The sequence below is a fragment of the Equus quagga genome, chromosome 13 (assembly GCF_021613505.1).
Source record: "Equus quagga isolate Etosha38 chromosome 13, UCLA_HA_Equagga_1.0, whole genome shotgun sequence".
In the NCBI taxonomy this organism is placed as follows: domain Eukaryota; kingdom Metazoa; phylum Chordata; class Mammalia; order Perissodactyla; family Equidae; genus Equus; species Equus quagga.
In genome coordinates, this window is record NC_060279.1 from 2,361,240 (window position 1) to 2,386,796 (window position 25,557).

Sequence of the window (25,557 nt, forward strand, 5' to 3'; positions counted from 1 at the left end):
CTGTGTGGGTGGAGGGGGTGGAGTGAGATGGGAAAGCTAGGCTTCAGAGCTGACTGGATTTGGGGCCCCGTGAGACTTAATTTATAGGGACTCTGGCCTCTGGGGGGAAGGAGGAATGGAAGGCTTGAGGGTGGGAGCTTGTGGGTCAGAGGGCCTGCCTGCAAAGTAACACGCTGGTTTGTGGGCACCATAAAAACCCTCTGGCTGGTTTTAGCAACTTCTGCTACTGGAAGCCACCCAGTAAGGGGTCCTTTTGTTTGTTGAAGTATCAGTGGTGTGGTGGATTTGGTTCCACCACCAGCCTGGTGAGGAGAGGTTCTGGTCCTCACACCTTGCCCTCACCCCGTGCACACACCACATTTCCCCACATCACCACCACGACTACCACCACCATACCACACCCCGCCCCCTCCCGGACTGGTGAGATGGGAGGCAAGTCCTGACATCTCCCTGGGCCTCTCAGATGAGGATGTGTGACCCAACCTGCAGTAATAAAGTGCTGTTAGCAGGAGGCTAATTTGGGTGTCTCTTTGAGCTGCCTGGAACCATGCCTGGGGTAACTACGGTTGACAGATAAAAGGGGAATAAAGTGAGTTTAAGCATGCTCAAATTATGTGGGTTACCAGATCCCAAGGAATCCCAAGGGATCCCCTCAAGTCTCGTCACACATTTGATGCTCCCTGCCATCCCCACATTCCTTCTGAGGTGGGGGTTTTCCTCCTTAGCACCCCATTCCTTTGTTTAATAATCTTCCCTGTCAAAAAATTCTTCCTCATATCCAAGATGTGTGTCTGACGCTGCGTCACGGCTCCTTTCTATGTCTGCTTAACTGGACTGCATGCTCCTCAGGGCGGACTCGGTATCCTTCACCCACACTTCCACGCGCGCGCAGTGCTGGGACAGGCCCGGGAGGAAGTTTCTGGTGGAACGAAAGCTCCAGTGGAGGCTCATTTCCACCTTTCAATTAGCGAAATGCCTGCAGGGAGGGTGTGACAATTTCCATGAAGTGTAAGTGGAATTTCGTTTTCAGGAATTTCCAGTGGAATTTCTTTGCTTACCTGAGAAAGGGCACGGGAGCGCACCCCCAGGACGACCACTGGTCTAGGACGGAGTCTTTGTGCTGAAGGTGTTGCCCTTTAGGATTTTTACCCCCACATTCTTCTACTTTTCTGAGACCCGGCTCTAAAGGAACACTTGTGTGTGTTTGTGTGTGCGCGCGTGTGTGTGAGAGAGAGGCAGTGTCCGTGGAGGTGTGGAGGCGCATCTGAGCCCCTGTCAGAGAACACGGGCCACGGGGCCTGCTGCTCCGGCTGCTCTTGAGTAGGGGAAGGACTGGCCTCGACCGGCCCTTACAGCTTCTGAACACGGGACCGAAACTTAGACTTTTAGGGGATGTTTGAGAACTGTCCCTAACACCTTTGGGAGCCGAGTCACCCCCACCCTCAGGCTCTAGTCCCACTTCCTCTGTCCACACAGAGGAGTCAGCTCCTTCCTGCCCCGTCCTCTGACACATGCTGCAGTGGAGAAGGCCGGCCAGCCTCGACCCTGCGGGGAGGCTCTGACGCTGTGGGCATCGCCTCTCCTCTCCTTCCCTCCTGTGTGCGTTCATTCAACAAGCCAAGTGTGTCAGGCCCTTTAGGGGACATAAAATGGAAACCTGCATTTTATCAGTGGAGATAAGACATGGTGCAAATAATGACATAAGAAATGCAGCTAAAGTGTTGTGGGGATTTAAAGGAGCGAAAGTCTTCATGGAAGGAGGGATTCGAATGGGAGCTGGAAGGATACACGGGTAGGAACGTGTAGTAAGTGGAGGAGGGAGTCAGGCTCAGTATAAGAGGCATCGGGGGTGGGTGGGCCCTAGGTGGTAGGGAGAGGAGATGCGAACCTCTGCTTGGCAGAAGAGAGCATGTGCAAACGGGCCCCGAGTCAGGCCGACTGCTTTCCCAGCCGGCGTCCCACAGGACTTAGAGCTCTGTCTGTTTTCTCATGGCACTGTGTCTGACATCGCTTCACTATCATCTTAACAATTGTTGAAAAGGAGCCACTTTGGGAAACGTGCTCCTGTGGTGAGCAGGGTAGAAGGAATCTTGGGAGCAAAAGCGTACAAGTGAGAAAATGGGGATAGTTGTATTTGGTCCGGGGAGGAATAGATGTGAGGGGAGGACAGGAGGTCAGACTGAGGCAAGGCCCCAGAGAGCTCTGGAAGTCGAGGCAGCTCGGAGTCCATGTGGTGCGCAGAGGGAGGCCTTTGGGAAGTCGGAGGCAGAGGAGGGATGTGATTGGAGCTGGGCTTCTGAAACGTGTCTGGAAGGAGGAGAGACGAGGAGGTCCTTGAAATACTCCTGGTGAAGGGTCGTGATGAGGAGCGTGGGGAACAGGAAACGAGTCACAGAAGCGATTTTGTGGCAGAACCAACAGGGTTGCTGTGCGGATGGCTGACTCGCTTAGCCGTTCGGCTGATGTGAGAGGATCTGCGGCGCACCAGGCCCTGCGCTGGTGTGGTGCATCCAGTGGGAGCAAGGCAGCCTTCCTTCTCTCACTGCGGGCATTTAGAGCGCTCTCAGTAGATGTTAACTGACCTGAAGATGTGCCAGGCGGCGTGGGAAGGAGCATGAGGCAGATGGAGGAATGAAGCTCGGCTCTGCCGACTGAGTCAGCACAACTGAGGGGATGGTGATGCCACTAACTGAGATGGGAAGCACAGTGGGGTTGGAAGGGGACACGGGGCTTCCATGTCGTCTACACTGAGGTTGAGATGCCAGCAGGACATTTCCATGACACCAGTTAGTTTCCATGGGGGTGAACTCTATTGTCTTGTTCGTGGTTCTGTCCCCAGATCATGCAACAGTGCCTGGTACATGCTTGGTGCTTGGCCCCGACTCCCCTCCCCCACCCAGCCCCAGCCCCTTGGCTGGCTTCTGCCCAGAGCAATTCTGGTGATGGCTCCTGCGTTTCCTGGTCCCATATCTATGAGCACCACCACCTCAGGTCAAGGAGGCTGTAAGCAGGGTGCCAACCGAGAAGAAGCAGGTGCTGGGCGTCTCCCGGGCTGGTGGGATCTCAGAGGCCCTGGCTTCCCAGCAGCTTCCTGGAGAGGCCTGGAATATGGATCGGAAGTGCAGGGACCAGATTCCGGTGGGAAAGACTCTGACCAACAGAGACACGTGGAAAAGATGCCAGCAGGGAGGAGTTCAAACTGGCCCCCTGCCCCTCACCACCGCCTGGCCGTGAGTCACCCTCAGTCCACATGCCTCCCTGGAGATGGCCTGTGGAGCTGAGCAACGGTTGTGTTTGTTGTGAATCTATAGTCAGCCTGGAAACTCACCTCCCAGTGTTCACTCCCCTTCTCTCTCGTCCCCGCTTCCCCTTTCCTCTCTCTTGCTTCCTTTGAATTGAACTTCCCAATAAAATGTTAAATATAAGCTTCTGACTCAGACTTTTAAAAAAAGTTTCCCCTTAAGGAACTTGGACCCAGATAGGGCTCCATAAATATCTGTTGGGTGAATGAGTGAATTGAAGGACTAGAGCTCAGGTTCAATAGCGCAGGGCAAGGAACAAAGACACAGGAGGTGATTTGAAAAAGTCATAGCTTTGCACATCGACTGCTTAGGAATGTAGACACGGGGTTGTCTCCACAGATTACGCCCATGCAGAGGGACCACGTCCACAGGTGTAGGGTGGGGGGTGGGGGGGTGGAGAGAGAGAGAAGAGAGAGAAAACACATGCACATGTAAGAAGCAGGAGAAAGAAAACGATCCCAGCCTGAGGTCGGATGAGGCAGAGACCACCAGCGTTCGATAAAGGCCGCTCACACCCCCAGGCCTTAGCAAGGTGGCATTTTCCAGCACCTGTAGATGGGCGTGGCCGTGGACTCCATTTCAGCCAACAGGTAGAGTGGTGAGCAGGATGGAGCCCCGCCCTCACGGAGCTCGAATTGCTCAGCTGTAGAGGGAGTGTCCTGCCGTTCCTCGGCCTCCTTCAGACCTGCCCGCCCCAACCTCTCGCAGGATCTGCCAGACTCTCTCCCTGTCTGCAGGACAGAAAGAATGACTCTGAGGTCCCAGGGGATGTGGGAACCACACGATGCAAGGAGCCCAGGTCTTTGAATCATGCGATTCTTCAGCTGGACTCTCCAGGAAGAAGAAATGAACCTTTATTGTGTTAAGTCACTGTGATTTGGGGGTTTATCTGTTACAGAAGTTAGTGTTCCCTTGTAACCTGGCAAGTACTGAAAAGACACGAGGCAGCTGTTGAAGCCAAGGAGTGGGAGCCTATCATGGCCCCGAGGCCTGGGCTTGTAGCTCCCAATCCTGGAGTCTTTGCACACCGCGGGTCCGTGGGTGCTGAGTGAGTTCTCACGTGGCTCCTGTACCCTCACCATGCTTGTGCGCACACGTTCTTCTTTTACGAGCTCCCCAGCCAGAGACGCTGAGCCACGCTCTCGAGGTTTCCTTAGAGAAGGGCTCAGACCACAGTCCTGAGACTGCTGACTCCACGGCAGGACAGTCAGCCCGGTCACCTCCTACTGTAAGATGCATGGCCAGAGTCCTTCCACTGAGAACAGTAAGAAGAGATGAGCGCCCAGGCCCTAGTAGGACAGGGGAGGGCAGCTCTGGCACTCTCTGTGTGAGGGGCCTGGGAGCTACCTCTCTTACAGCACGACTCGGCTCCAAGCGCCCATCCTCCCTGGGGGTCCCACTCAACACTCAGATTCCCAGGAGAGAGTATCTGCTGGGTGTGACTTGAGGCCTGTGTTCTCCCCTGGAACGCCGGTATTGACGACAGAACCCCAGCACTGTAGCCCACCAGGCTCATGTACAACAGGAGAGGGCTGATTCCTCAAAGGAAGTGGTGCCTGACCCACAGAAGTAGCAGGTGACCCAGAATCCTCTTAGCAGGCCTTGTCTCTGCAGAGGAGCAGACAGGAGGAAGCTGTTTGGTTCCTTTTGGGATCAGCAACCATCGACCTTTCAGCAGCAAATGCATTTTTATTTTACAAAGTAAATATTACTGAGGGGCCCCGTTAGCATCTGCCTGCCGTCCTGGCCCCAGAGATCTCTTGCGCTGACAGGTCCCGGGCTTGGGGGAGGCCTGCAGGCTAGAGGAGCGGATGAGGAGCGGGGAGCCACGGAGTCCACCGGCACCTCGACTTCCGACAAAGCGTCTCATTGCTGTATGCTCTAATTTCCCCATTTAGAAAAGAGAGTAATAAAACCCGCTCTGCCTCATTCACAGATTTGTTGTGAGGGGGAAAAAAAGAAAAGAAAAGAAAGACAAAATACTAAAAGCTCCTGAAAGGACCTTAGGAAGTCACAGGTCAACTAAAGGGCAGTTAGTTAGCAACGCATCTGCTGTGGGTTGAATTCTCCCCCAAAGGATACGCCGAAGCCGAATGACCTTATTTGGAAAGAGGGCTGTTGAAGACACAAACAGTGGAGATGAGCTCACACTGGAGTAGGACAGGCCCTCAATCCGTATGACTGGTGTCCTCGTGAGAGAAGGGACACAGAGACAGAGGCACACGGGGAGGACGCTGTGTGACGGCGAAGGCAGAGTGAAGTGTGGCAGCTACGAGACAAGGGACAGCAAGGATTGCCAGTCACCACCAGAAGCTAGGAGGAGGCAAGAAAGAATTCTCCCCTGCCAGTTTCAGAGGGGTCACGCGCCTGACGACACCTCGATCTTGGACTTCTGGCCTCCGGAACTGTGAGACAGTAAACTCCTGTTGTTTAAGCGGTGCTTGGTTATGGGAGCCCTCGGAAACGAGCACAGCATCTTTTAACAACCATTCCCGGGGCACGGTGAAGCTCCCGGCCCACCTCTGAGAGGTTTGTGACCCTAGTATCAGATGTGGGACATGGGACAAGGACCTGGATTTCAGGGGTAACTCCGCTGATGCGAACGTCACAAAGAGCAGAGGTCAGTTTTGGAGAAGCCACAGCAGCTAATAGGGCTAAGTAGGTTTCCACAGCTGGCAGTTCAGTCCACACCGGCTGAAAGCACCACTTCTGCCTTGGAGGGACCCGAGTGCTCAGAGCAGAACTGGGTCAGGGCAGCCTTGGTCGGAGCGGGCTTTCACTTCCCGCAGGGGTGGCTTAAGCATCACTTTCACACTCCAGGCCCTCATCACTCAGGCTCCCGGACCCGCGGGCACCAGGCTGGGGCATTCAACACACCAGGGTAGCTTACCCTTACAGAAGCGACCCTTAAGAAGAAAGCCTGCAGGGATGCTGTCTAACAAGTGGCTCCACGTGGCTCTCAGAGTGCTTTGTTTTAGAGGAAGAGTCATAAAGCCTTTTCACTCTAGGGCCTTCTGCCTTTAATGAGATTCGCCTGAGCTGAGTGAAGGTCTGGCCCCTTGTAAGCACAGGCATATAAACTAGTTAAGTGTTTGCACACAGGCATTGTCATTGACCCCTCCCAATAACCCCGTGAGATAGTTACTGTCATCATGTCTATTTTACAGATGGACAAATGAGGCGCAGAGGTCCCACACCTGCTGTGGGACGGACTCCAGACCCCGTGATGTTAACTGCCTACTATACCGCTTCAATAGCTTATTGGGATCAAGTCGTTATGAGCTAACTCGGAAAGGAATACTTTAGAAAAACAAAAAGTAAAAACAAAACAAAATTGTGTGTATATGTGTGGCCGCAATCTACTTTGACCAAGATACTTATAGGGGAAGGGAAGCCAACATTACGAGCCGAGTGCGTCCATCTGGGTGAGCTCATGGACTCTTCCCACAGCCTCACAGAGAAGTTGTTTCTGGTGCCGACGGATCCCATCAGCATGGGGATGCACCTCAGCCCTGGACTCTCCATGTCGGCTCCCTCAGGACGGCACCTGGGGCCCCAAAGGTGGAAAGGGTTCCTTTAGAGCCTCTCTCCCCCTGTGCCCCTCACCACACACACACCTTGTACTATGAAATGTTTTCATTTACAGCAAACATGACCACACTACAAGGAACCAGGACACCTTGGGAAAATGGGCCCGGAAGATCTCTTTGTATTGAGGTCAAGTCAAAAGTTCACAGGAAGTAATTTGAAGGGGGAGGGGGGGTGATTGAGCATTAAAATACTGGAGTGTTGAGACACACTCAATATTCTGAAAACCAATAGATAGAGGGGGGAAAAACAAGTAATCTTGCCTTTCCTTTATGAGCCCTACCTTACAGTGAGCAAATAGTTGATGAAAGGGTTATTTATTTATTTATTTATTTTGAGGAAGATCAGCCCTAAGTTAACATCTGCCGCCAATCCTCCTCTTTTTGCTGAGGAAGACTGGCCCTGAGCTAACATCTCTGCCCATCTTCCTCTACTTTGTATATGGGACGCCTGCCGCAGCATGGCTTGCCAAGCAGTGCGTAGGTCTACACCTGGGATCTGAGCTGGCAAACCCCAGGCTGCCACAGCAGAGTGTGTGAACTTAACCGCTGTTCCACTAGGCTGGCCCTGAAAGAGTTATTTTTTATAGGGGAATTCCAGGTAACAAATACAGAAGGAAAAATAGAATTAGAAAAATCCCTGTTTTGCAACCCCTAATGAGAGTGTGGATCTAAGCAACGGTCATCAATGGCTGCTGAAATCTTTAGGTCAAACCCTGAAGGGAAGTTTGTCATTCATGGATGGATGAGGCTGACAGCCCCAGAACCCACTCCCTAGTCCTAACTCGATGAACAGAGAGGCCCCAGGCACCAGCTGCCTCCTAATGGGGCACAATGGGATGCACCAGCACCATCTGTGAAGTATTCCTGCCACAAAACCAGGCTTCTGGATCTAATGACCATTTCACCGGAAAGCTGGCTCAGAGAACCACCGTACCCGACACCTCTGGATTTCAACCAGCAAAATTCAGAATGTCGTAAACACTACAGATGGAAAAAGACATAAGAGACATCTCAAATAAATGCAATTTGTGGACTTTGTTTGAATCCTGATACGAATAAGTCAACTGTAAAAACGACCAAACATTTATAATAGAGAACATTCAAACACTGACTGCACATTTAAGAATATTAGAAGGATTTATGGATAAATCCTTGACGTGATGATTTGTGAGGTGATGCTAAGGATTTGCTTCAGAATAATCCGGGTACGTGGGGATGGAGAGAGGAGTGGTGGTGGAGCAGATAAAACAGGCCCGGCCACGTGCAGGCGGGTTCTGCAGCCGGGCGGAGAGCGCAGGGACTTACTGTGCTAAAATCTCTGTTTGTGCGTGCGTTTGGGGATTTCCATCATAGAAGGTCAGCCAAAAGCCATCAAAGGTGTGGACATTCAACTTAATGCTTCCATCATGGTGGTGGTGGAGGGGGTGTGTATGTGTGAGTGTGTGTGTGTTCTTAGGCTCTGTTTGGTCTTAGTTCAAGCTGCAGCTCTGGGACAACCCTATCTGATTGAAAATGACTACTTGACAGCTGTGAGGAAGGCCCCAACCTAACAGACCCAGCTGGGTTCCCAAGGGGTGTCAGGCAGGCAGGCACAGACACAAGGCCCCTACTTAGGGGACTGCTGGGGCCAGCCCCACAAGGTTATTCCCACGGTCAAAGACCGAGTAAAATTGTCTAATGAAGACATCACCCAGGATCCAGAGGGGCCCAGCTGGAGGCTGGATGTCAAGACCTTGAAAGCCACTGCTGCAAAACTGCATTCCATCCACAAAGTCCTGGGGTTGGAAAGAAGAATGTAAGTTACATAGAGAGTAAGAAGGAAGTAGTGCTGCCTAGAGGCTGTACTGTGTGGTGGTGGTGGCTACATCAAATTGCCTTGGATAGCTGCTTCACAATTTTAGCTAATTGGTTTTTCCTCCCACTTTATACACTTCTACCTGTCTGCTCAACAACGTGTTTGCACTATTTCATATATGTCTACCTAGGCTTCTGAGTTCTACAATTTTGAGAATTGTTCATCTTTTATACACTCCCATCCCCCATCACCATTTTACTACTGGGGAAACTGATCTTGTTGCAAGGCTAGAAGAGCAATAGGTTTGGCATTAGAAGATCTTGGCTTAAATTCTGGTTTCTTTAGTTTCTAGAGAAGTTCAACTTAACTTTTTAGGGGAGAGAAATTGCTCTATAAGTGGCTGGCCACTGCTATTTTCTTGTTGATATTCTGGGAAGAGTCATTTGAGTGGCTCCTTTTAGGCGTAAGGCACGTAGGCATCATTGTGAGAAAAGTGTAAGTTCCCGCAACCTCATGTTTTAGTTTGGCCAACTTGGGCTCTAACAGGCAGGCATGGTCTTTCCAACAGCCATATGAAATCTGAGGTTGCCAGGAAAATTTGTGGAGGGCTTAAAGAGCATTCTTGAGAGACGGGGGTAAAAATGCAAAGTCCTTACAGCATTCTTGATGAATTGAGGTGGCGCTGATGAAATCTGTTGGCAGAAAAGGGCAACGGCACCATATGGGGCACAGGGAAGGGTGTGGGGTGAGCAGGACTCACAGAGGGTGAAGGTGGGAGAGTGTAGGTGCTGGGCTGGTGGAGGGTGTACAGACTGGTGCACTGGCCCAGGTGAAATGGCTAGCCTGTCCTTGGAGTGCGGCAGCTCCGGAATTTCTTTGTAGGGGACTTGACATGAAGCTGTGTTTTAAAGCAAAACTCTTGTTTTCACTTGCGTTGTCTGTTCCTGTTTGGTGGCTTTGGGAGGAGTTAATGGAGAGCAAGGTGTGGGGGTAGGTAAATTCCATCGCCCTCGGCCTCCACCTCCGCGCCTCCATTTGACGCAGTCACCCTGATGCTGGACGTGACTCTTGGTCAAAGTTAGTGCGTTCAAGGGCGCTGCCAGAGAACTGCGATATTGAAAATCCGGCCACATGTGGTGTGAGGTGATCGCGCATTTCCATAACACCTAGGAGTTCCCTTTCTCCCTCGCCCTCCAAACTTACAAATCTACTGCAACAAGGCGTTTTCCTATTTGAGGAGAATGTGAATTTGAATGTTAGAAGAGCTATAACCTTATTCTGCGTCCGCCCCCCCAAGCACCTGGAATCATTTACCTCTCTGAGTCTCAACATCCTCATCTGTCAAATGGGATGATAACAACCCTGTCTGACTCTATGGTTGAGAGGATTAAACTTTGTTGAAAAGTCCTACGTGACGATGTCAGAAAACCTCACTAAATGGCTTGTCCAAGGTTCGCTTCTGCTTCGTGGCGCTACAGGGAATTAGAGACAAGCGGCCCACACAGGCAGCTGCGTCCCTCCCAGAGGGAACGCCGCCACGTCAGTGCAGGATAAGATGGGAGGGGGCTCAGGGTCCATGCAGTCTGAGTGCAGGCGACTGTTGAAAAGGGGAAGTGACCGGTGTGTCTGGGAGGCCCTGTGACTTGCAGAATTAGGAAACAGTTCTCACCAGCAGGGTGTAGGCAGTTGGTTGGAGAGTGTAGGGAACTCCATTGATGGTGAAGGTGACATCCGGCATGACATTGAGGTTGACACACTCCACAGCATACTAAAACACAGCACAGAGGATCCATTTAGAGGCCTCCCATCCTCCAGGAGGAGGCCTGGCTCCCCTGCTCCCATGCTCTCCCCACTCGGGCAGCCACTCACTTCTCCATCCATGGGCTGTGCCCCAATGGCCTCCTGCAGCTGCTTGATCTTGTCCGGGGGGCCTGTGATGAGGGAGGTCCCTGTGTCCACAATGGCCTGGCAGCCCTGGGAGCAGAACATCACGGTGCCCCCCACCTGGATTCTGCAGGCAAAGGGCACGTGTCAGCCCCTGCATCTCCCGCTCCTCTTCCTCCCAGCGCCCAGCAGCTCCCACTCTCTGCTGGGACGTCTGACATGTGCCAGCACATTCATGATTTCCATTTTGGTCTCTCTCACCATGAATGTTTCTCAGGTTTTTCTTGACTGAGATCCACAGCAAGAAATACATTCAATTCTTCACCCAGTACACACACACACACAAGAACTAAAAATTTCGTGAAACAACGCTTCACCTTAATATGTGAAGTGCACTCTGATATTTTCCATTTTACTCCATTTCATTAAAATATAGGTCACGGTCTCCTAAAATGATGCCATGACGCATAAATGGGTGAGTCCCTGCCGTCTGAAAACCCCCGGCAGACAGTGAACCGGAGCGTCTTTTGCATTCGTCTCCCTAGCGCCTAGTCCACGCCTGGCTCCTTGCAGGAACTTCTTGGCTGAATTGAAACTCAAACTACGTTTCTTTGAATTCCTGCCTGTCTAGCACAGTGCTGGCTATGTGGCAGGCACCTAGTCCCACTTCCCCCAGCGCTCCATGTCTCTCTCTGTGTATATATGTCAAGCTCAGTGAGGGCCATCCCTCCAAGCAAGCCTTGAGGAGTTCTTCAGGAGGAAGCTGCCTTGCCCTGTCTGCTGGGCCACTTTGATGCCACATCTCATGGAGCCCTGACCACCTTCCACTCTACGTGCCAGTAGTTTGTGTGTATGTCTCATTTTCTGTACGTGCTTTGTGAAGGCAAAATCTGAGTCCAGTTCACTTTTGCACCCCCATGTCACTGAGCCCTTGCCTTGGGTGTGAATTAATGCTGACCGAGTTTACTGTCTGTCGAATTGGAGGCGCACTACACCTCCAAGGAAGGAAGCAGCGCATCAGCCTGCCGCCCCAGTTGCCGAGGCCCTTCCTGCCCGGCTCCGCGGCTCCACTCTTCTGGCCTCACTCGGGGAGCCCCCGCATCGGCTGCCAGCCATCAGCAGTTTCATTCCGGTCGATTCAGTTCGTCCTGCTGGAGCTGTGCCTGTTTCGTGTCCTTGCCTCAGACCATAACTACGTTGTGGAGGGTACTCACGCGTCCAGGGCAATCTGCCAGTAGCCTTGCTTGGTGACCGGGACCCAGTTCAGACTCCCAGAGAAATGGGAGTGGTCATAGCCTCCAAAAATCAGTTCACTCCCCGCACCGCCTTCTGGGTCACTACATGGAAACAAAGGCTGATTGTCAAGGAGGGGCCACTGGAAAACAGGGACGAGCCTCAGCAAGGACCCTGCTCCTGGATCTGGGCGCTCACACCAAGTCCCTGGGTAGGTGGAAATGGCAGCCTGGGCTTTGAGACCAGGGCTCCCGATGAGCGCAAGTTGGTTAGTCTGGGCCTTTTTGGGCAAAAGGATAGAAACAGCTCTGTTCAACCACGTGCACGTGTCCTCCTGCTTCTGAGCTAAAAGGGCTGGGGAGGTGGGGAGGGCTCCAGGTCTGCTCCTGCAGCACTCACGCAGAACCGAGGCCGGGCCGCCCTGAGTGTGTGCACCCCGAGGGACTTGAGATGCCCCCAGGGACACCTCTCCCCCAAGCATCTTCCCACTGCGTTGTGGCCACGCCAGGAGTTCCCACATTCTTCACTCCTTTGTGTTAAGGCAAAGAAGCAAATTGGAGCCCAACATGACTTACTAGACCTTGAATATTTATTAATTTTCAATGGTGTTGATTTCTTGGATTGTGTTCTGGCACCTAACAGGATTCTGGGTAAATAGGACATAAAACTGATTCATTTTCGGAAGAAAAAGATCAGAAAAATACAAAATGTGGGGCACTGCAAGGCAAGACGGTAAGGGGGAAGGATGTCTGTGGGCATCTGAGGAAAGCAGTTTTAGAGAGCTGAGGGGAAGAACTAACGTTTGTTGATGGCTTTATGCAAGGCACTGGCTGGAATTTTACCTGCCTGATCTCGCTTAATTCTCACATCAACCTAGTGTCCATTTGAGGAAACTGAGGCTTGGGGAGCTGAAGGAACGGAAGCAGTAGGACTTGAATCCAGGTCAATCTGACTGCAATGGCTTTGCTGGTTCCCATCTCAACTCATGTCTTCCCAGGTGTGAAGGGAGCAGGAAGCCGTGACAGCGGAGGGGGAGGGGGCCAGACAACCTGCCCTCTTCCTCACTCACGCGGGCCTGGTCCCACTGCAGCCACGCTGGACAGGAAGCAGTTTGATGGAGGAAATTCAAGACTCTCCACGTGGGAGAGGAGAACAAGGGAAACGGGCTTATGCTGACACAGGATAAGCTCAGACCAAGCCTCAGTGGGAAGGAGTCAGAAAGGTAAGAAAGCTCCTTCCTGTGTGGGGAGGAGGGTGAGATGCCTCCCAGGCCCCGAGGCCAGGGTGCCCAGAGGCAGGCGAGCCTCTGGACCTTTTCCAACTACGGGATGCGACTGTTTTTTAATTGTATCAATTGGTAAAACACACATAAAATTTACCGTCTCAACCACTTTTAAGCGTACAGTTCAATCGTGTAAGTATATCCACATTGCTGTGCAACCAGTCTCCGGAATGTTTTTACCCTGTAAAACCAAAACTCTGTACCCATTCAACGACTCCCCTGCCCCTCCCCCATTCTTCTTTCTGTCTCTGTGGACTTGACTGCTCTAGGGGCCTCGCCTGAGGGAAATCAGACAGTACTTGTCCTTTTGTGACAGGCTTGTTTCACCTCTCAAGGTTCACCCGTGTGCAGCATGTGTTAGAATCTCCCTCCCTTTCGAGGCTGAATAATGTTCTACTGTACGCACACACCACAGTTTGTTTATCTATCTGTTAACGTGCAACTACTTTATCGTCAGCTTAGTTTTTAACACCTTTCCTGCCTCCGCCCCTGGAATTAAGCTTCTAGAAGGCAGGGACGGTCTTTCTTGTTTCACTTACAGCATGCTCAGCACATAACAGGGGCTTGAGAAGTATTTATTCACTGCATAAATGAACAGCCCATTCCAGGCATTCCTTAAATTAGCCCAGTATGGTACAGTTTACAAAGTGCTTTTCACAACGACTTTATGAGGCAAACCCATTTCCTCAATATTCAGAGAGGTTAAGAGTTTTGCCCAAGATCACACAGCTGGTCACAGACCAAGCAAGAGATCCAACCCCGGTGTTGTGACTGCTAAGTCCAGTGCTCTTTCGGCTGCACCGTCTTGTCTCCCCGTGGTCATAACAGACCTTAAGCGGGCAGGCTGGACGGGCCTCACCTGCTCATGTAGACAGAAAACATGGGTACGTCCACCAGGTTCTGGGCCATCATGTTGTCGAACACCGGAGTTACCCCTCCGACAGCCAAGGACGGGTAACCCAGGCCCAGAATTCCATCAAACTCCGCGTCCACAAAGGTCTGGCCGGGCTCTGTGACACTCTCTCCAAATTGCTGGCCGACCACAGTCAGTCCTTCCACCTGAAGGGAGAAAGCCCAAAGGAAAGTCGCATGGGAGACGTTTGGCAAAGGGTCTCCGGTTCCTGGATTCTCCCTCTGTTCTGAAGCTAATTCTTCTCCTACTCAACTTTCCTTGATTAAATGGGGACAATGATTTTTGCCGTATTCCCACTTAATTTTTTTATAGTAACTTTTTTTATTGACATATAATACAGAAATCGTAAGTGTACATTTCAAGGAGTTTTCACAGACTGTACACACCCATGCAAGCAAGCTCCCAAACCCAGAAACAGGACATGACAACCCCCGAGAAGCCCCTTCGTGTGCCCTGCCAATCACCACACTCCTCCTCCAGGGTAACCAGCCTCCTGACTTCTAACAGTGTTTACTGACTTTGCCTATTTTTGAATTTAACATAAATGGAATCATACGGTGTGAAGTCTTTTGTATCTGGCTCTGTCACTCAACATGAGGCTTACTGCATGCTATTTCACTTTGTTCATTAGGATTCCATGGTATGCATATAGCGTCACTATTCATCCATTCTACCACTGATGGATATTTGGGTTATTTCCTGTTTTTGACTTTTGCTAATAGTGCCGCTTATCCATGACTTTTGGCGAACATGTGTACATATTTCTGTTGGATGAACATACGTCTGAGCAAAGTCTTAGCAACTTTGCTCAATTCACTTCCTAATCCCAGGAGTTTGTCTGCAGATATTTTTTGGATTTTCTACACACGTAATCTTGTCCTATGTAGATAATGACAGTGTTGTGTCTTCCTCTGAAATCTGAACGCCCTGATTTCTCTCTTCTTGCCCCACTGGCCCGAGAGTGGGCATCTTCCTCTCACTCTCGTCTCAGGGAGGAGGCAGGCTCTTAGCCATTTGCAGTTAAGTATGGAGTTTGCTGTGAGCTTCTCCGTAGATAATCTCTATCAGATGAAGGAAGTTACCCTAAATCCTAGGTCTTATGAGTATTTCTTAAGTCAAAAATAGATGTTGAATTTTATCAATCGAGATGATTATACGATTTTCTCCTTCTATTTTCTCAGGTGATAAATTCTTTGAAAAAATGACTCTTGGGATGCCTTCTCCTTTTACAATCACAGGATTTTATTTGCTAATATTTTGTTTAAAACTTTTGCATCTACATTCATGAGAAAGAGGTTGGTCTGTAATTTTCATTTCTTATAATGTCCTTTTCAAGTTTGTTGCTAAATTATTCTGGCCTCATAAAGTGAGCTCTGAAGCGTTCTTTCTTTATCAGTTACGTGGAAGAGTTTGTGCAGGGTTGGTGCTATTTCTTCCTTAAATGTTTGGAAGGATTTACCACGAGGCTACCTGGGCCTGGAGTTTTCTTGTGGAAAGGTTTTTAATAATGGAGTCAATATTTAAATAGGTATTAGAGTAGTCATAGTTTCTCATTTTTTTCTTGTGCCAGTTTTGGCACACTGTATTTCTCAAGGCATTTGCCAATTTTTAAATAATTGTCAAATTTAAAAATTTAAATTTGCTTAAATAAATTATTCTTGTTGTCCTCTTACTATCATTTTAATGTCTGCAGGGTCTCTAGTAATCTATCATTTCTCATTGCTAATATTGTTAAGTTGTGTTTTCTTTCTTTCTTCCTGATTAGGTTGCTAGGAGTTTACCGATTTTATTAATCTTTGTAGGGAGTTAATTCCTGGCTTTATTGACTTTCACTATTGTGTGACTTTTCTATTTCATTGATGTCCTATTCTTGTATGTATTATTTCCTTCCTTCCACTTTCTTTGAGTTTGATTTATTTGTGGTTTGCATGCTGTCTTGTTGTTTATTTGTTGCTTGAAATAGACGGTGAGATCATTGACTTTTGGTTTTTCTCATATATGCACCCCCAGGCTATCATTGTCCCTCAAGGACTGCAGTGGCTGCATCCGCAAAGTTTAGCATGCCATGTCTTCATTACGTGTACCAGTTGGGGTTTGGCAAGAGAAGGAGAGCCATTAGGGGCTGTATATGAAGAGAACTCTATTCCAGATATCGGACTCCATGCGACTGCAGGCGCTGGGTGGACAGTATAGGTTCGGATGCTGCTTCTGTCCTGCTGCTGCAGCCTGGAGTCGAAAGTCTTGGAGTCAGGAAGGGAAGACAGATGTCAAGTGGGAGAGGAGGGTGAATTGGAACTTCGAGGTTGAGGGTGGACTGGAACCCATATTGTTCTCTCACTGTCTCTAAGCCTCAAGGATGGGGGTGTCTGAAGCACAAGCTGACACTGGTTGTCCCAGAGTTAAACGTGCAGCTGGCCTGGGAGCTAGGAAACCTGAAGGAGGAACCAACTGCAGCTGGAGTGGCTGTGGGCTTGGCTGCCCTGCACCACCCAGGTGAGCCAGCAGGTGAGCGAGAAGCTAAAGGCTACAATTCCTCTCTCCAGCCATTCTCAGGCCCTTCTCTGCTTTGAGGTGATTGTGATGATCAGTCTGAGATGTAGCCTTTTAAATAGGTATTTGTACTTATCCATATGTTCTAATAGAGACCACAGTGTATTGTTTTATCTGTATGTGATATTTCTGCAGAGATGGTGTGTGTTTTTCTCCTGACATTTTTTTGCTCAATAATGTGTCCTATGCCACCCACTTTGAAGAGATGTTGATGGAGCCTGGGCCCTGCTGGCCTCAGGACCACACCAGAACTGGAACAATACTCATCAGGAGAGGGTCAGCCTCTATTTCCCCAAAGGCCTGGGCGTGTCCTGCTGCCCATAAACCTAGAGGGGCAGGACCAGGGCTCCCTGGTTCTCTGTCCCCATATTGGTTGGGTTCCCACAGTTCTGGGACCCAGAGGACCTTCGGTGAGAGGGAGTGTAAGGAGACGCTCATGAGCTCAGCACTGAGTCTGGTACTGACCTTGGGCCTTTGTTTTGACAATTGGGATTCTGCCTTGTCTCCGGGATCAGCCCCCACCTCCTCCTTTGTCACATTATTTCTGTAACTGAGTTCCCACCTTAACCCCTGGCTTGGACTTCTTTATCCTTCAAGATGGAGGTCTGGAGTTGTTTCCTCTGCTCCCCAGGCCAGGAGATCCAGCTGGGAACCTCAACACCAGGATCTCAGCCCTGCGCTCCATTTCCCTGCGGGAGTTCCCCTTCCCGCTTCCCCAGGACTGCACACTGAGCAGACTGACGCACTGCCGCCATCTCAGGCAGGGAGCACTACCAGGCCTTCCCCTTGCCCTAGAAGCCAGCTCTTTGTTTCTACCTCTTCCTATCGCGGATCTGAAACTGCTCTGCTAAGAGCTCCGAACAATATTCTGTCTCCCACGTTTCTGACCAAGAAAGGAAAAATGAAGGAATTGTACTTACAGAGACTTGGTCGGCTCCAATGATTCCAGACAAGCTCCCGGTCCCATACTGGATGGAGAACTGACTCCCCACCATGCTGTATGTGTTGGACTGGGAAGGGTAGAACCTGGTGTGTGTCTCTGGAAAGCAAGGATGCTGTTCACGCCTAGGCCATCAGCTCGCTGCCTTCATCCCCACCCTGACACCCAGACATGCAGGGTCTCTTCCCTCAACTCCCAGCACTGGTGGGGGCCTCTGGAGGTAGATCACGGCCCTCTCAGTGGGCTGCCACATTCCTCTCCAGCCACATGTGGTGGCCTAACTGAGGATCAAACAGTTGTTCCTGGGCAAGCATGACCGCCTGCAGTGACCTCATGAGGCATACCAAGATAAGTGCCACATATCAGGCGCCAGTGGCAGTCTCTGCCAACCAGTGTCGGTCAGAGCCTGGCCTCCAGAAGAAACTCAGGAGTAAACAATTGCCATCCAAGGAAATTACTCTCAACTCCTTGCCCAGCCATGGACACCTAGTCATCACCTTTCCTGAGACGTTCTGTCTCCTGCACTGACTGAGACACCTTTCCTTAGCGCTTCCTTTTCCAGTCTTCATGAAGACCTCTGAGTTACCTCTGGCCAAATGGACTCACCCACGCCTTGTGCCCCAGCAGCCCCACCTCTGGTACGCTGGGAGGTAGGCCACCAAGCCTCCTTGAAGTAAGTGAACAGTCTGCACCAGAACCTGCTCCCGCCCAGAAATAGCCATCAGAATGGAACTTTCCCCTGCATTCTTTTGAGTGTTGCAAGGGGAGTGAGTCATTGTGTATTCTAAGATTTGTATTTTTGATGGCTGAGTTTCCCCCTGTTAATCCTGGTTAGCATGGAAATTGCTAACTTGGATAGCAGTCAGATTTTAGTTCTCTCCCTGGCCCAGCCCTGTGTCCGCTGCAGGCAGTCTCAGGGAAACTCAGAGGAGGAGAGGGGAGGCTGGTGCGACAAGGATGGCCAGTTTCTGGAGCCCAAGCTCCCCTCCCACAGAGTGCCAGGCCCTGGCTCCCATGACTGGCCTCCAGCCTTTCCCGCTAGGGCTCCTGGCCTCACTTACTGCAAGCTGAACTGGTGCAGTACACAGAGGGGACCCAGAGGTTGGAGGAGCCGGTGTCAAAGATGACAGTGAAGTTCTGCGGTGGGGAGCCAATGGAGATGGTGCCAAAGTACTCCATCTACAAGTTAGGGAGGGAAGGGAGCAGAGTGTGGGTGGTGGGGGGAGGGCTAAGGGTGCTCACCCGGGGGCCCAGGCTAGCACAGACTGCAGCTTACAGAGCCTGGAAGATGGCAATAAAAGGTAGAAGGAGCAGAGGCAGGGCCATGAGGGAGGAAATCAGGTCAAGGCCCCTGGGCTTCGGTAGTGTTCACTTTCGGTATCCTGATTGTCATAGTACCGTTGTGAACAAGGCAGAGGAGGCAGAAATGCCTCTGTTCTGCCATCAGGGAATGGGGGCTGGGAGAGGTTCCGTCATTTGCCCAAGACCACACAGCTGAGAGCAGAAGCAGTGCCCTTCCATTTGGCATGCGTGCCCTTTCCTCCCCCACAGACCTCTACACACTCGGGCACACCACGGCTTGCTCGGCCAAGTCCACGGGGACCCAGGGGACCAGTCCACGTGGGTCATCCCAGAGGAGAAATCCACACCGCCGGCCTTCAGTGCTGCTGGCCTGACACTAGCCGTGCCCCGGGCTGAGCCTTCCTCCCCTCTCCCCGCCCCCTAGTCCCCGCCCCAGGAGGCCTCACGTCCAGGTAGTTGATGAGGGGCTCGTTGGCACTCTGGTCCATCGTGCAGGTCTCAGTGAACTGGATCATGTCCAAATTCTGGGATTTCCAGAACTCGGAGAGCTGGCCCCGTGCCCTCAGTTTCTTTCGGAGGAGGGACGGATGCCTCCTGAGCGGCACCCTGAGGACAAAGCCTGATGTGAGGAGGAGGCACACGTCTGCCTCTCTCTGACCCTTCCCCCTGCTCACCCCATTTTTCCAGAGGTTAACTCAGGAATTACAGGAGGGGATGTGCAAGGCCGTGTGCCAGGGTTTTTGGTCAGTCGGCACCCTCTCCACCCCCAGCCTGTCCAGTCTTGTCTCTGGCCCTGCAGACTCTGAGAATCTGAGATGGGAAACGGCCATCCCTCCTGAAGATGGGCTCTTTGAGATCTTGTAGGAAAATGGGAGATGTGGCATAGCCTTCAATTTTCCACGAACCCCATGAGGGGCTGATTTAAAGGGACAGAAAAACTCCTGGGGGCAGCCATGGTCGGTCCCTTGGGTAAGTACTCAGGTCATTTGAGCTACAAGCCACAGCTGCAGGTTCCTGCTCTTTGCAACATGAGAAGTTCCCGGGGCCTTGGGCAGCGGCTCCATCAAAGGTGGAGGCAGAGGGATGGCTTGTCACAGGCTGGAGATTGAGGCCATAGTCAAGGTGGCCACTTGGTAAACCTTTTCCAAGCTCTCAGGTTCTTTTCCTCTTCATTTCCCCATCAGCTTTCCTCTCCCAGGGCAGCCCTAAGCATGAGGGCAGGGCACTGCCCAGCTGCACACAGTGCGGGGGACACAGCCTCACCTGTGGAGTAGTCCGTGGGCCTGCCCCAGGTCCAGGAGCACAAGCAGCAAAAGAACGAGCCTTTTCATTGCGGGCCCAACCAGCAGCTTCTTCCTTGCTTGGCAGCGGCCTTCCTTGCGCCTTCCTTTCTTCTGTGCCACCGGGCAGTGGGAACTCAATCTCCGTAACTCTCAGACCTGCCCTGCCCAGCCCAGTCTGAGGACCCAATGATAAGGCCCCTGGAGTCAATAGCCAGGCCCAGCGCAAACACAGCGTGTGTAATAGGGCGTTTCCCCTCGACCGCTCAGCTCCTTTCCCTCCTGCGAGAGCGTGTGGGTCTGGGGTGGGATCTGGAGGTCTATGCATCTTCTAAGGGAAGAGGGTAGTCCAAGCCTCAGCTTCTCCCAGCATCTGTCACCCTACTCTGACCCCAAGAAACCCTGTATTAGTTAACTGAGAGAGCAACGTGCCCTTGGACACTGGGAACCACCCTGTTGACTGTTGACCTCGAGCGGTCTGGCTGAAGACTCCTGAGGGGCAGAAGCACAATTGCCACATGTGGGGCAGGATTCTAACTCAAAATATTAATCGGTTTGTTCTTTCTGTATTTCCTATTCTCTCTTCATTCCCTGGGGAGCCGCAAGGGCACTTTACCCTCCTCCAGTCCACTTTGAAGCAGAAGCCAGCTCTTCCCAAAGCCCCTGAAATGGGAAGATCTGGTCGTGCATTGTGCAGCCAGTTTTTCTGCTCCCAAGGACTTGGTGACTCCGGGCCGGGGTGGGGGACGTTCCGAGAGTACAGAGGCAGCTCTGGAGGGTGGGGGGTGACAGGGTTGGGGGTGTTCTGGAGCAGATGCGTGTATTGGCTTGCTAGGGCTGCCATCATAACTTACCACACACTGGGTGGCTTACCAGAACTTTCTTTTCTCACGCTTCTGGAGACTAGAAGTCTAAGAGTAAGGCATTGATTGGCAGGGTTGGTCTCTCCTGAGGCCTCTTTCCTTGGCTCGTGGATGGCCACCTTCTCCCTTCACATAGTTTTCCCTCTGTGTGTATCTGATTTCTAATTTCCTCCTCTTATGAGGACACTAGTCATATTGGATCAGGGCCCGCCCATCCTAATGACCTCATTTTAACTTAATTACCTCTTTAAAGACCCTATCTTCAAATGCAGTCACATTCTGAAGTGCTGGGGGTTAAGACCTCAACATACGAATCTTGGGGGGACACAATTCAGCCCATAACAGTGCCCAAAGGCAGCAGGATCCTCGGTCTGTCAAGTGGGACCCAGGCAGGGGTAGAGAGTGCAGGGCTCAGTGCTCAGTTACCCAAGCACGCTTAATGATCGCCATCAGCCCATCCCTGCAGCCATCATGCCTCCTAAACAGAGGGGGGCTTTATCACCTTGAGTGGGGACGGGAAAGAATGTCTTCCCCAACCCTGACCCAAGTCAATGGAACTCTCTGAGCCAGGGCAGCAGGGGCCATCCCCACTGTCATGCATGCCAACGCTTCCCAGCTCTAGAGTAGGAGGCAGGGGGCCTGGGTTTAGGTCAGCTCTGCCCTAACCAGCCAGTGATCTGGCAAGTCTCTTTGCTGCCACTGTGGGCTCTGCTTTCCATCTCTGAAGCACAGCAAGCAGACAACCTTGGAGTCTGGAGCTAAGCTGAGCCCTGCCTCGGATCCAAAAATGTTAAAAAAAGACATCAAAAGGATGTGGGGAACTGCCCTGACCCCAAGGGAACAAAGCCTCCTCAGCTTTGACCCACTTTGCAGGAGTCCTTCTCTTTGACTTTTCTTTGGGCAGAGAGGTCTGCCTCAGAAGAGGGTGTGGGTCAGACGTGGCTGGGAATCAAGGTTCTTGGTTTTAGCATTAAGCTCTGCCATGGTTTGCCCATTATTGCCCAACCACTAGGTATCTTAGTTTGGCCATCTGCCAAATACTCTAGCTACACCATTGAGTTTTAAGGAAGATTAAAAATACAAAAAATAAGTATGTGGAAGTACTTGGAAAACTGTAATGTGTCATCGGGACTGAAGATCGTCACTACAAAAGCTTGTGCTGGAAGACTCCCTCTGGACCATGAAGGCAAGCCCACTCACAGAGCAGAGAACAGTGAGGCGCAGAGAGGCAAGACGACCCGCTCAAGAGCGTGCGGTTCATTTAACGGCAGAGCTAGGATTAGGACCCAGGCTTGCCCACTTCCAGTCCACTGATCTTTCTGCTACAGAATTATCGTCAATTGCCTTAGCTCCTGCCTCCTCTCCCATGCTCCAGGCCGGTTCCCACACGCCTTCTGCCTCTGTTTTCTGTGAGTGGAGGGTTCGGCTGGCTCCGACTTGAAAAGAAAGTTGGTTGGTCTGAGCAGCTGTGGGCCACCTGGCTACCGACTGGAACAGAGACAGTGTGGATTGTCTGTGAGGAGCTCCAGGGTCTGGCAGGATTTCGGAAAGTTTGACGCAGGCTAGAGGCGGAAGCATGGAACATTTTCAGAACTAATGGATTCTGTTCTCTCTGGAAACACCAGGAGCTGCTCTTGCCCTGTCTGCAGGTTACTGACTCCTTCCCCTCCTTCCATGCTGGAACCGAATATTGCTATGGGTCATTTGAACACTTTCCCCAGGGAACAAAAGCCCTCGGGCACGTGCTCGATGGAGAGTGTGTGTGTGTGTGTGTGCACACGCGTGCATGTGTCCTTTCAGGAAAGGGAGAGGGAGGAGCGGATGTGGACTGGGGGCTGGCTGGATCAGAGGTTTTGTCCGTTTCCAGAACATTTGAAAGCTGTTGGTGGTGACACTCTCTAGTCAACTTCTCCTTTCTGGAGCTTCAGTTTTCAGAAGACAAATTATTAAGAAGAGAACGGTTGCTCAGTGGTCTGTGGGAATCAGCTTTGTCAGGGCCTGAGGGCCCGAGAGACGATGCGCTGGTGTCACACATAAACGGCTGCTTCCCCCACATGCTCAGCTGGCTCCTGATGGCAGGGGGCCAGTGATCCAGGACCGGCTTGGCCCTGGCTCTGCGACACCATCAGCCCAGCATGGACATGACCAATTGGAAAATGTCCCAACCTCATTTTGCCTGAAGTTGATGAATGAAGGAAAATTTCTGCTCTGTGTGGTACAGTAGAAACAGGGCCGGGGGCCGGCCTGGTGGTGCAGCGGTTAAGTTCACAGGTTCTGCTTTGGCTGCCCAGGGTTCGCCGGTTTGGATCGCAGGTGTGGACTTAGCACTGCTCATCAAGCCATGCCGCGGCAGGTGTCCCACATACAAAATAGAGGAAGAAGAGCACAGATATTAGCTCAGTGCCGATCTTCCTCAGCAAAAAGAGGAGGATTGGTGGCAGATATTAGCTCAGGGCTAATCTTCCTCCAAAAAAAAAAGAAGGAAAGAAAGAAAAAGGGCTGGGATGCGATGCCTGGATCTAGTCTTAGCTCTGCCACTAATGGGCCATATAAACTTGGATAAATCTCTTTTTTCTGGATCTAGTTTTCCTGCCTGTACAACGAAGAGGGTAGATAATAACAAGGAACATTCTAGGGGCATAGGCTATGTGCCAGGCTGAGCTAAGGACCTTACAAGCATTAGCTCATTCAAGCCTCACACCAATCCTATCAGGTAGGTATTATTTTAAAGCCCATTTTACAGATGAGATAACTGAGGCACAGAGGGTTAAAGTGACTTGAATAAGGTGCCAGAGCTGGGATTCGAACCCAGCGTCGCCCAGCTTTAAAGTCAATCATCTGTACTGCATGATCGCTAGGGTCTGACATTCGAGACTTTTTCCTGGAAGAGAAAGACAGAGAGGATGAGAGAGCGGAGGAAAGGGGGAGAGAGGGAGGGAGAATAATTCCTGCATGGTGGAAAATTTGAGGCCTTTTTACTGTAAAAAGAGAGAAGGGTGTGTGCAGGGTGGAGTGCAGTGGCGAGCAGCTGTGTGATGAGAAATCTTGTCATGGCTCCTTTTTTGCAGAAACTTTGTTTTGCCTTCAAGGAGCCTCTCAGCAAGGATCATTATTACATTGTTGACAGGTGCAAAAAGCCCCCCAGCCATCCCCCACCCAGACACTCACAGTTTAAGGTGATGGAACGGTTCGTTTGTTGCTGAAAGAGAGCGCCGGGCCCCCAACTCTTCTTCTCCCCCATGGCTTGATCTACTTCGCTCGGCAAAGCCTCTTGTTTCCAGGCAACTGGAAATAAGAAGGACCCAAGGTCTGCAGAATCTTGCCCGCCATGTCAAGGATTCAGAGTGATTTCCAAAAACACTGTCAACTCTTTTCTAGAAAAGTGCTTTTCAGACCAGAAAGTGTTGCCGCACAGTCAGCAGAGGGCACAGGCATCCGGGATGTTTCTCCCCTGAATACCGTGTGTGCATGAGTGTGCGCGAGTCCCCCTAGCTGTCAGCAGGAGGAGCAGTTCATGCCTCGGGCTTGCCAGGGAGCAGGACTTCACCCTGACAGCACCACTCCTGGGCTTGTTCCTGAGCACAGGATGGAAAGCAGACAAAGCAGGGTTTAGATTCCAGCCCTGCCCTTGGATGGGAGGTGTGACATTGGGGTTGTTCGGGCTGGTTGTCAGACTCCTCCACTGTAGAAAAGGAAGAGTGATTTCCTTGCAGGAGGACGTGAGGATTCCATGGGGCTGTTCTCAGGATAAATGCTTTCTATGTGTCACCCAGCCCAGCACTTGACACCGTTAGCACTCAGTACTAGCACCCTGGCCGAACCACATGGACCAGGGTGAGCACCTGACACTGAGTGCCCACTTAATGCCACACACTGCTCCAAGGGCTCCACATGTCCTCACCCATACAATTCTCTCAACAGCCGCATGAGGGAAACGGTCCCAGAGAGGTAAAGGAATTTGTTCAAGGTCACACAGCTGGTAATGATGGAACCAGGTTAGAACCCAGGATGTTCCTCTATAGAGTCTGCCATCCCACGACGCTCCAGGCTGCCATCTGTAGCTGGTATCCACGTGACTGTGCACATCAAGTGACTGAACTCCTCTGTGAAGATCATCCACCCTGATGCGTGTTTTAACCGTTCAGATTTGTCAGGGCTCCCACCTGTCCTCAGTTCTTACTGTGTGATCAGGGCCTCAACCATGTGAAGTCCAGAAAGTGGAAAAGCTCTCTGACCCTTAGTTTCCTTATCTGTAAGGTGGGGTTGTTGGGAAAAGAAAATAAAAGCACGTGTGAAAATGCGTGGCCCACAGCACGTGCTCCACAAACACCTGAGTAACATTTTATCTTAAGGGGAGGGGAGAGTCTGCTTGGGCAAATGCGACATGAATCGGATGCCTTTCCTTTGCAGTCTCTGTGGGTTTTCGTTTTCTGATGTCTGGTGACAGGGCCAGGCTCCTCTCTCTAGGGCTTTATTTCCTCTCCCAGGACTGCTGGTCTCTGAATCAGTCCCCATTCTGGAACCTTCTCAGGCACTCTCAGGGTAGGATTTAGGCTGGGGCTAAATAGATAAAGGCAGAATTTTAACCTCACGGTCTTGTTTAAAGTGAATTTTTCTCCATTC

The 25,557-nt window shown here is 51.3% G+C and overlaps 1 protein-coding gene across 2 annotated transcripts; it reads right to left on the minus strand.

Moving 5' to 3' along the window:
• Positions 1 to 7,918: 7,918 nt before the first annotated feature.
• Positions 7,919 to 20,164, minus strand: CTSE (cathepsin E). 2 transcript variants are annotated; one of them, XM_046683358.1, is made up of 9 exons: positions 20,055 to 20,164; positions 19,238 to 19,397; positions 18,551 to 18,668; positions 17,470 to 17,588; positions 13,946 to 14,145; positions 11,786 to 11,908; positions 10,557 to 10,698; positions 10,357 to 10,455; positions 7,919 to 8,667 (listed from the first exon to the last, which is right to left on the minus strand). In XM_046683358.1, the coding sequence occupies exons 1-9, from the start codon at positions 20,120 to 20,122 to the stop codon at positions 8,503 to 8,505; spliced, it is 1,194 nt and encodes a 397-aa protein (XP_046539314.1). In that variant the 5' UTR covers positions 20,123 to 20,164; the 3' UTR covers positions 7,919 to 8,502. The 2 variants fall into 2 exon arrangements, with proteins under 2 accessions (XP_046539314.1, XP_046539315.1); XM_046683359.1 differs by lacking the exon at positions 7,919 to 8,667 and adding an exon at positions 9,596 to 9,915.
• Positions 20,165 to 25,557: the final 5,393 nt, after the last annotated feature.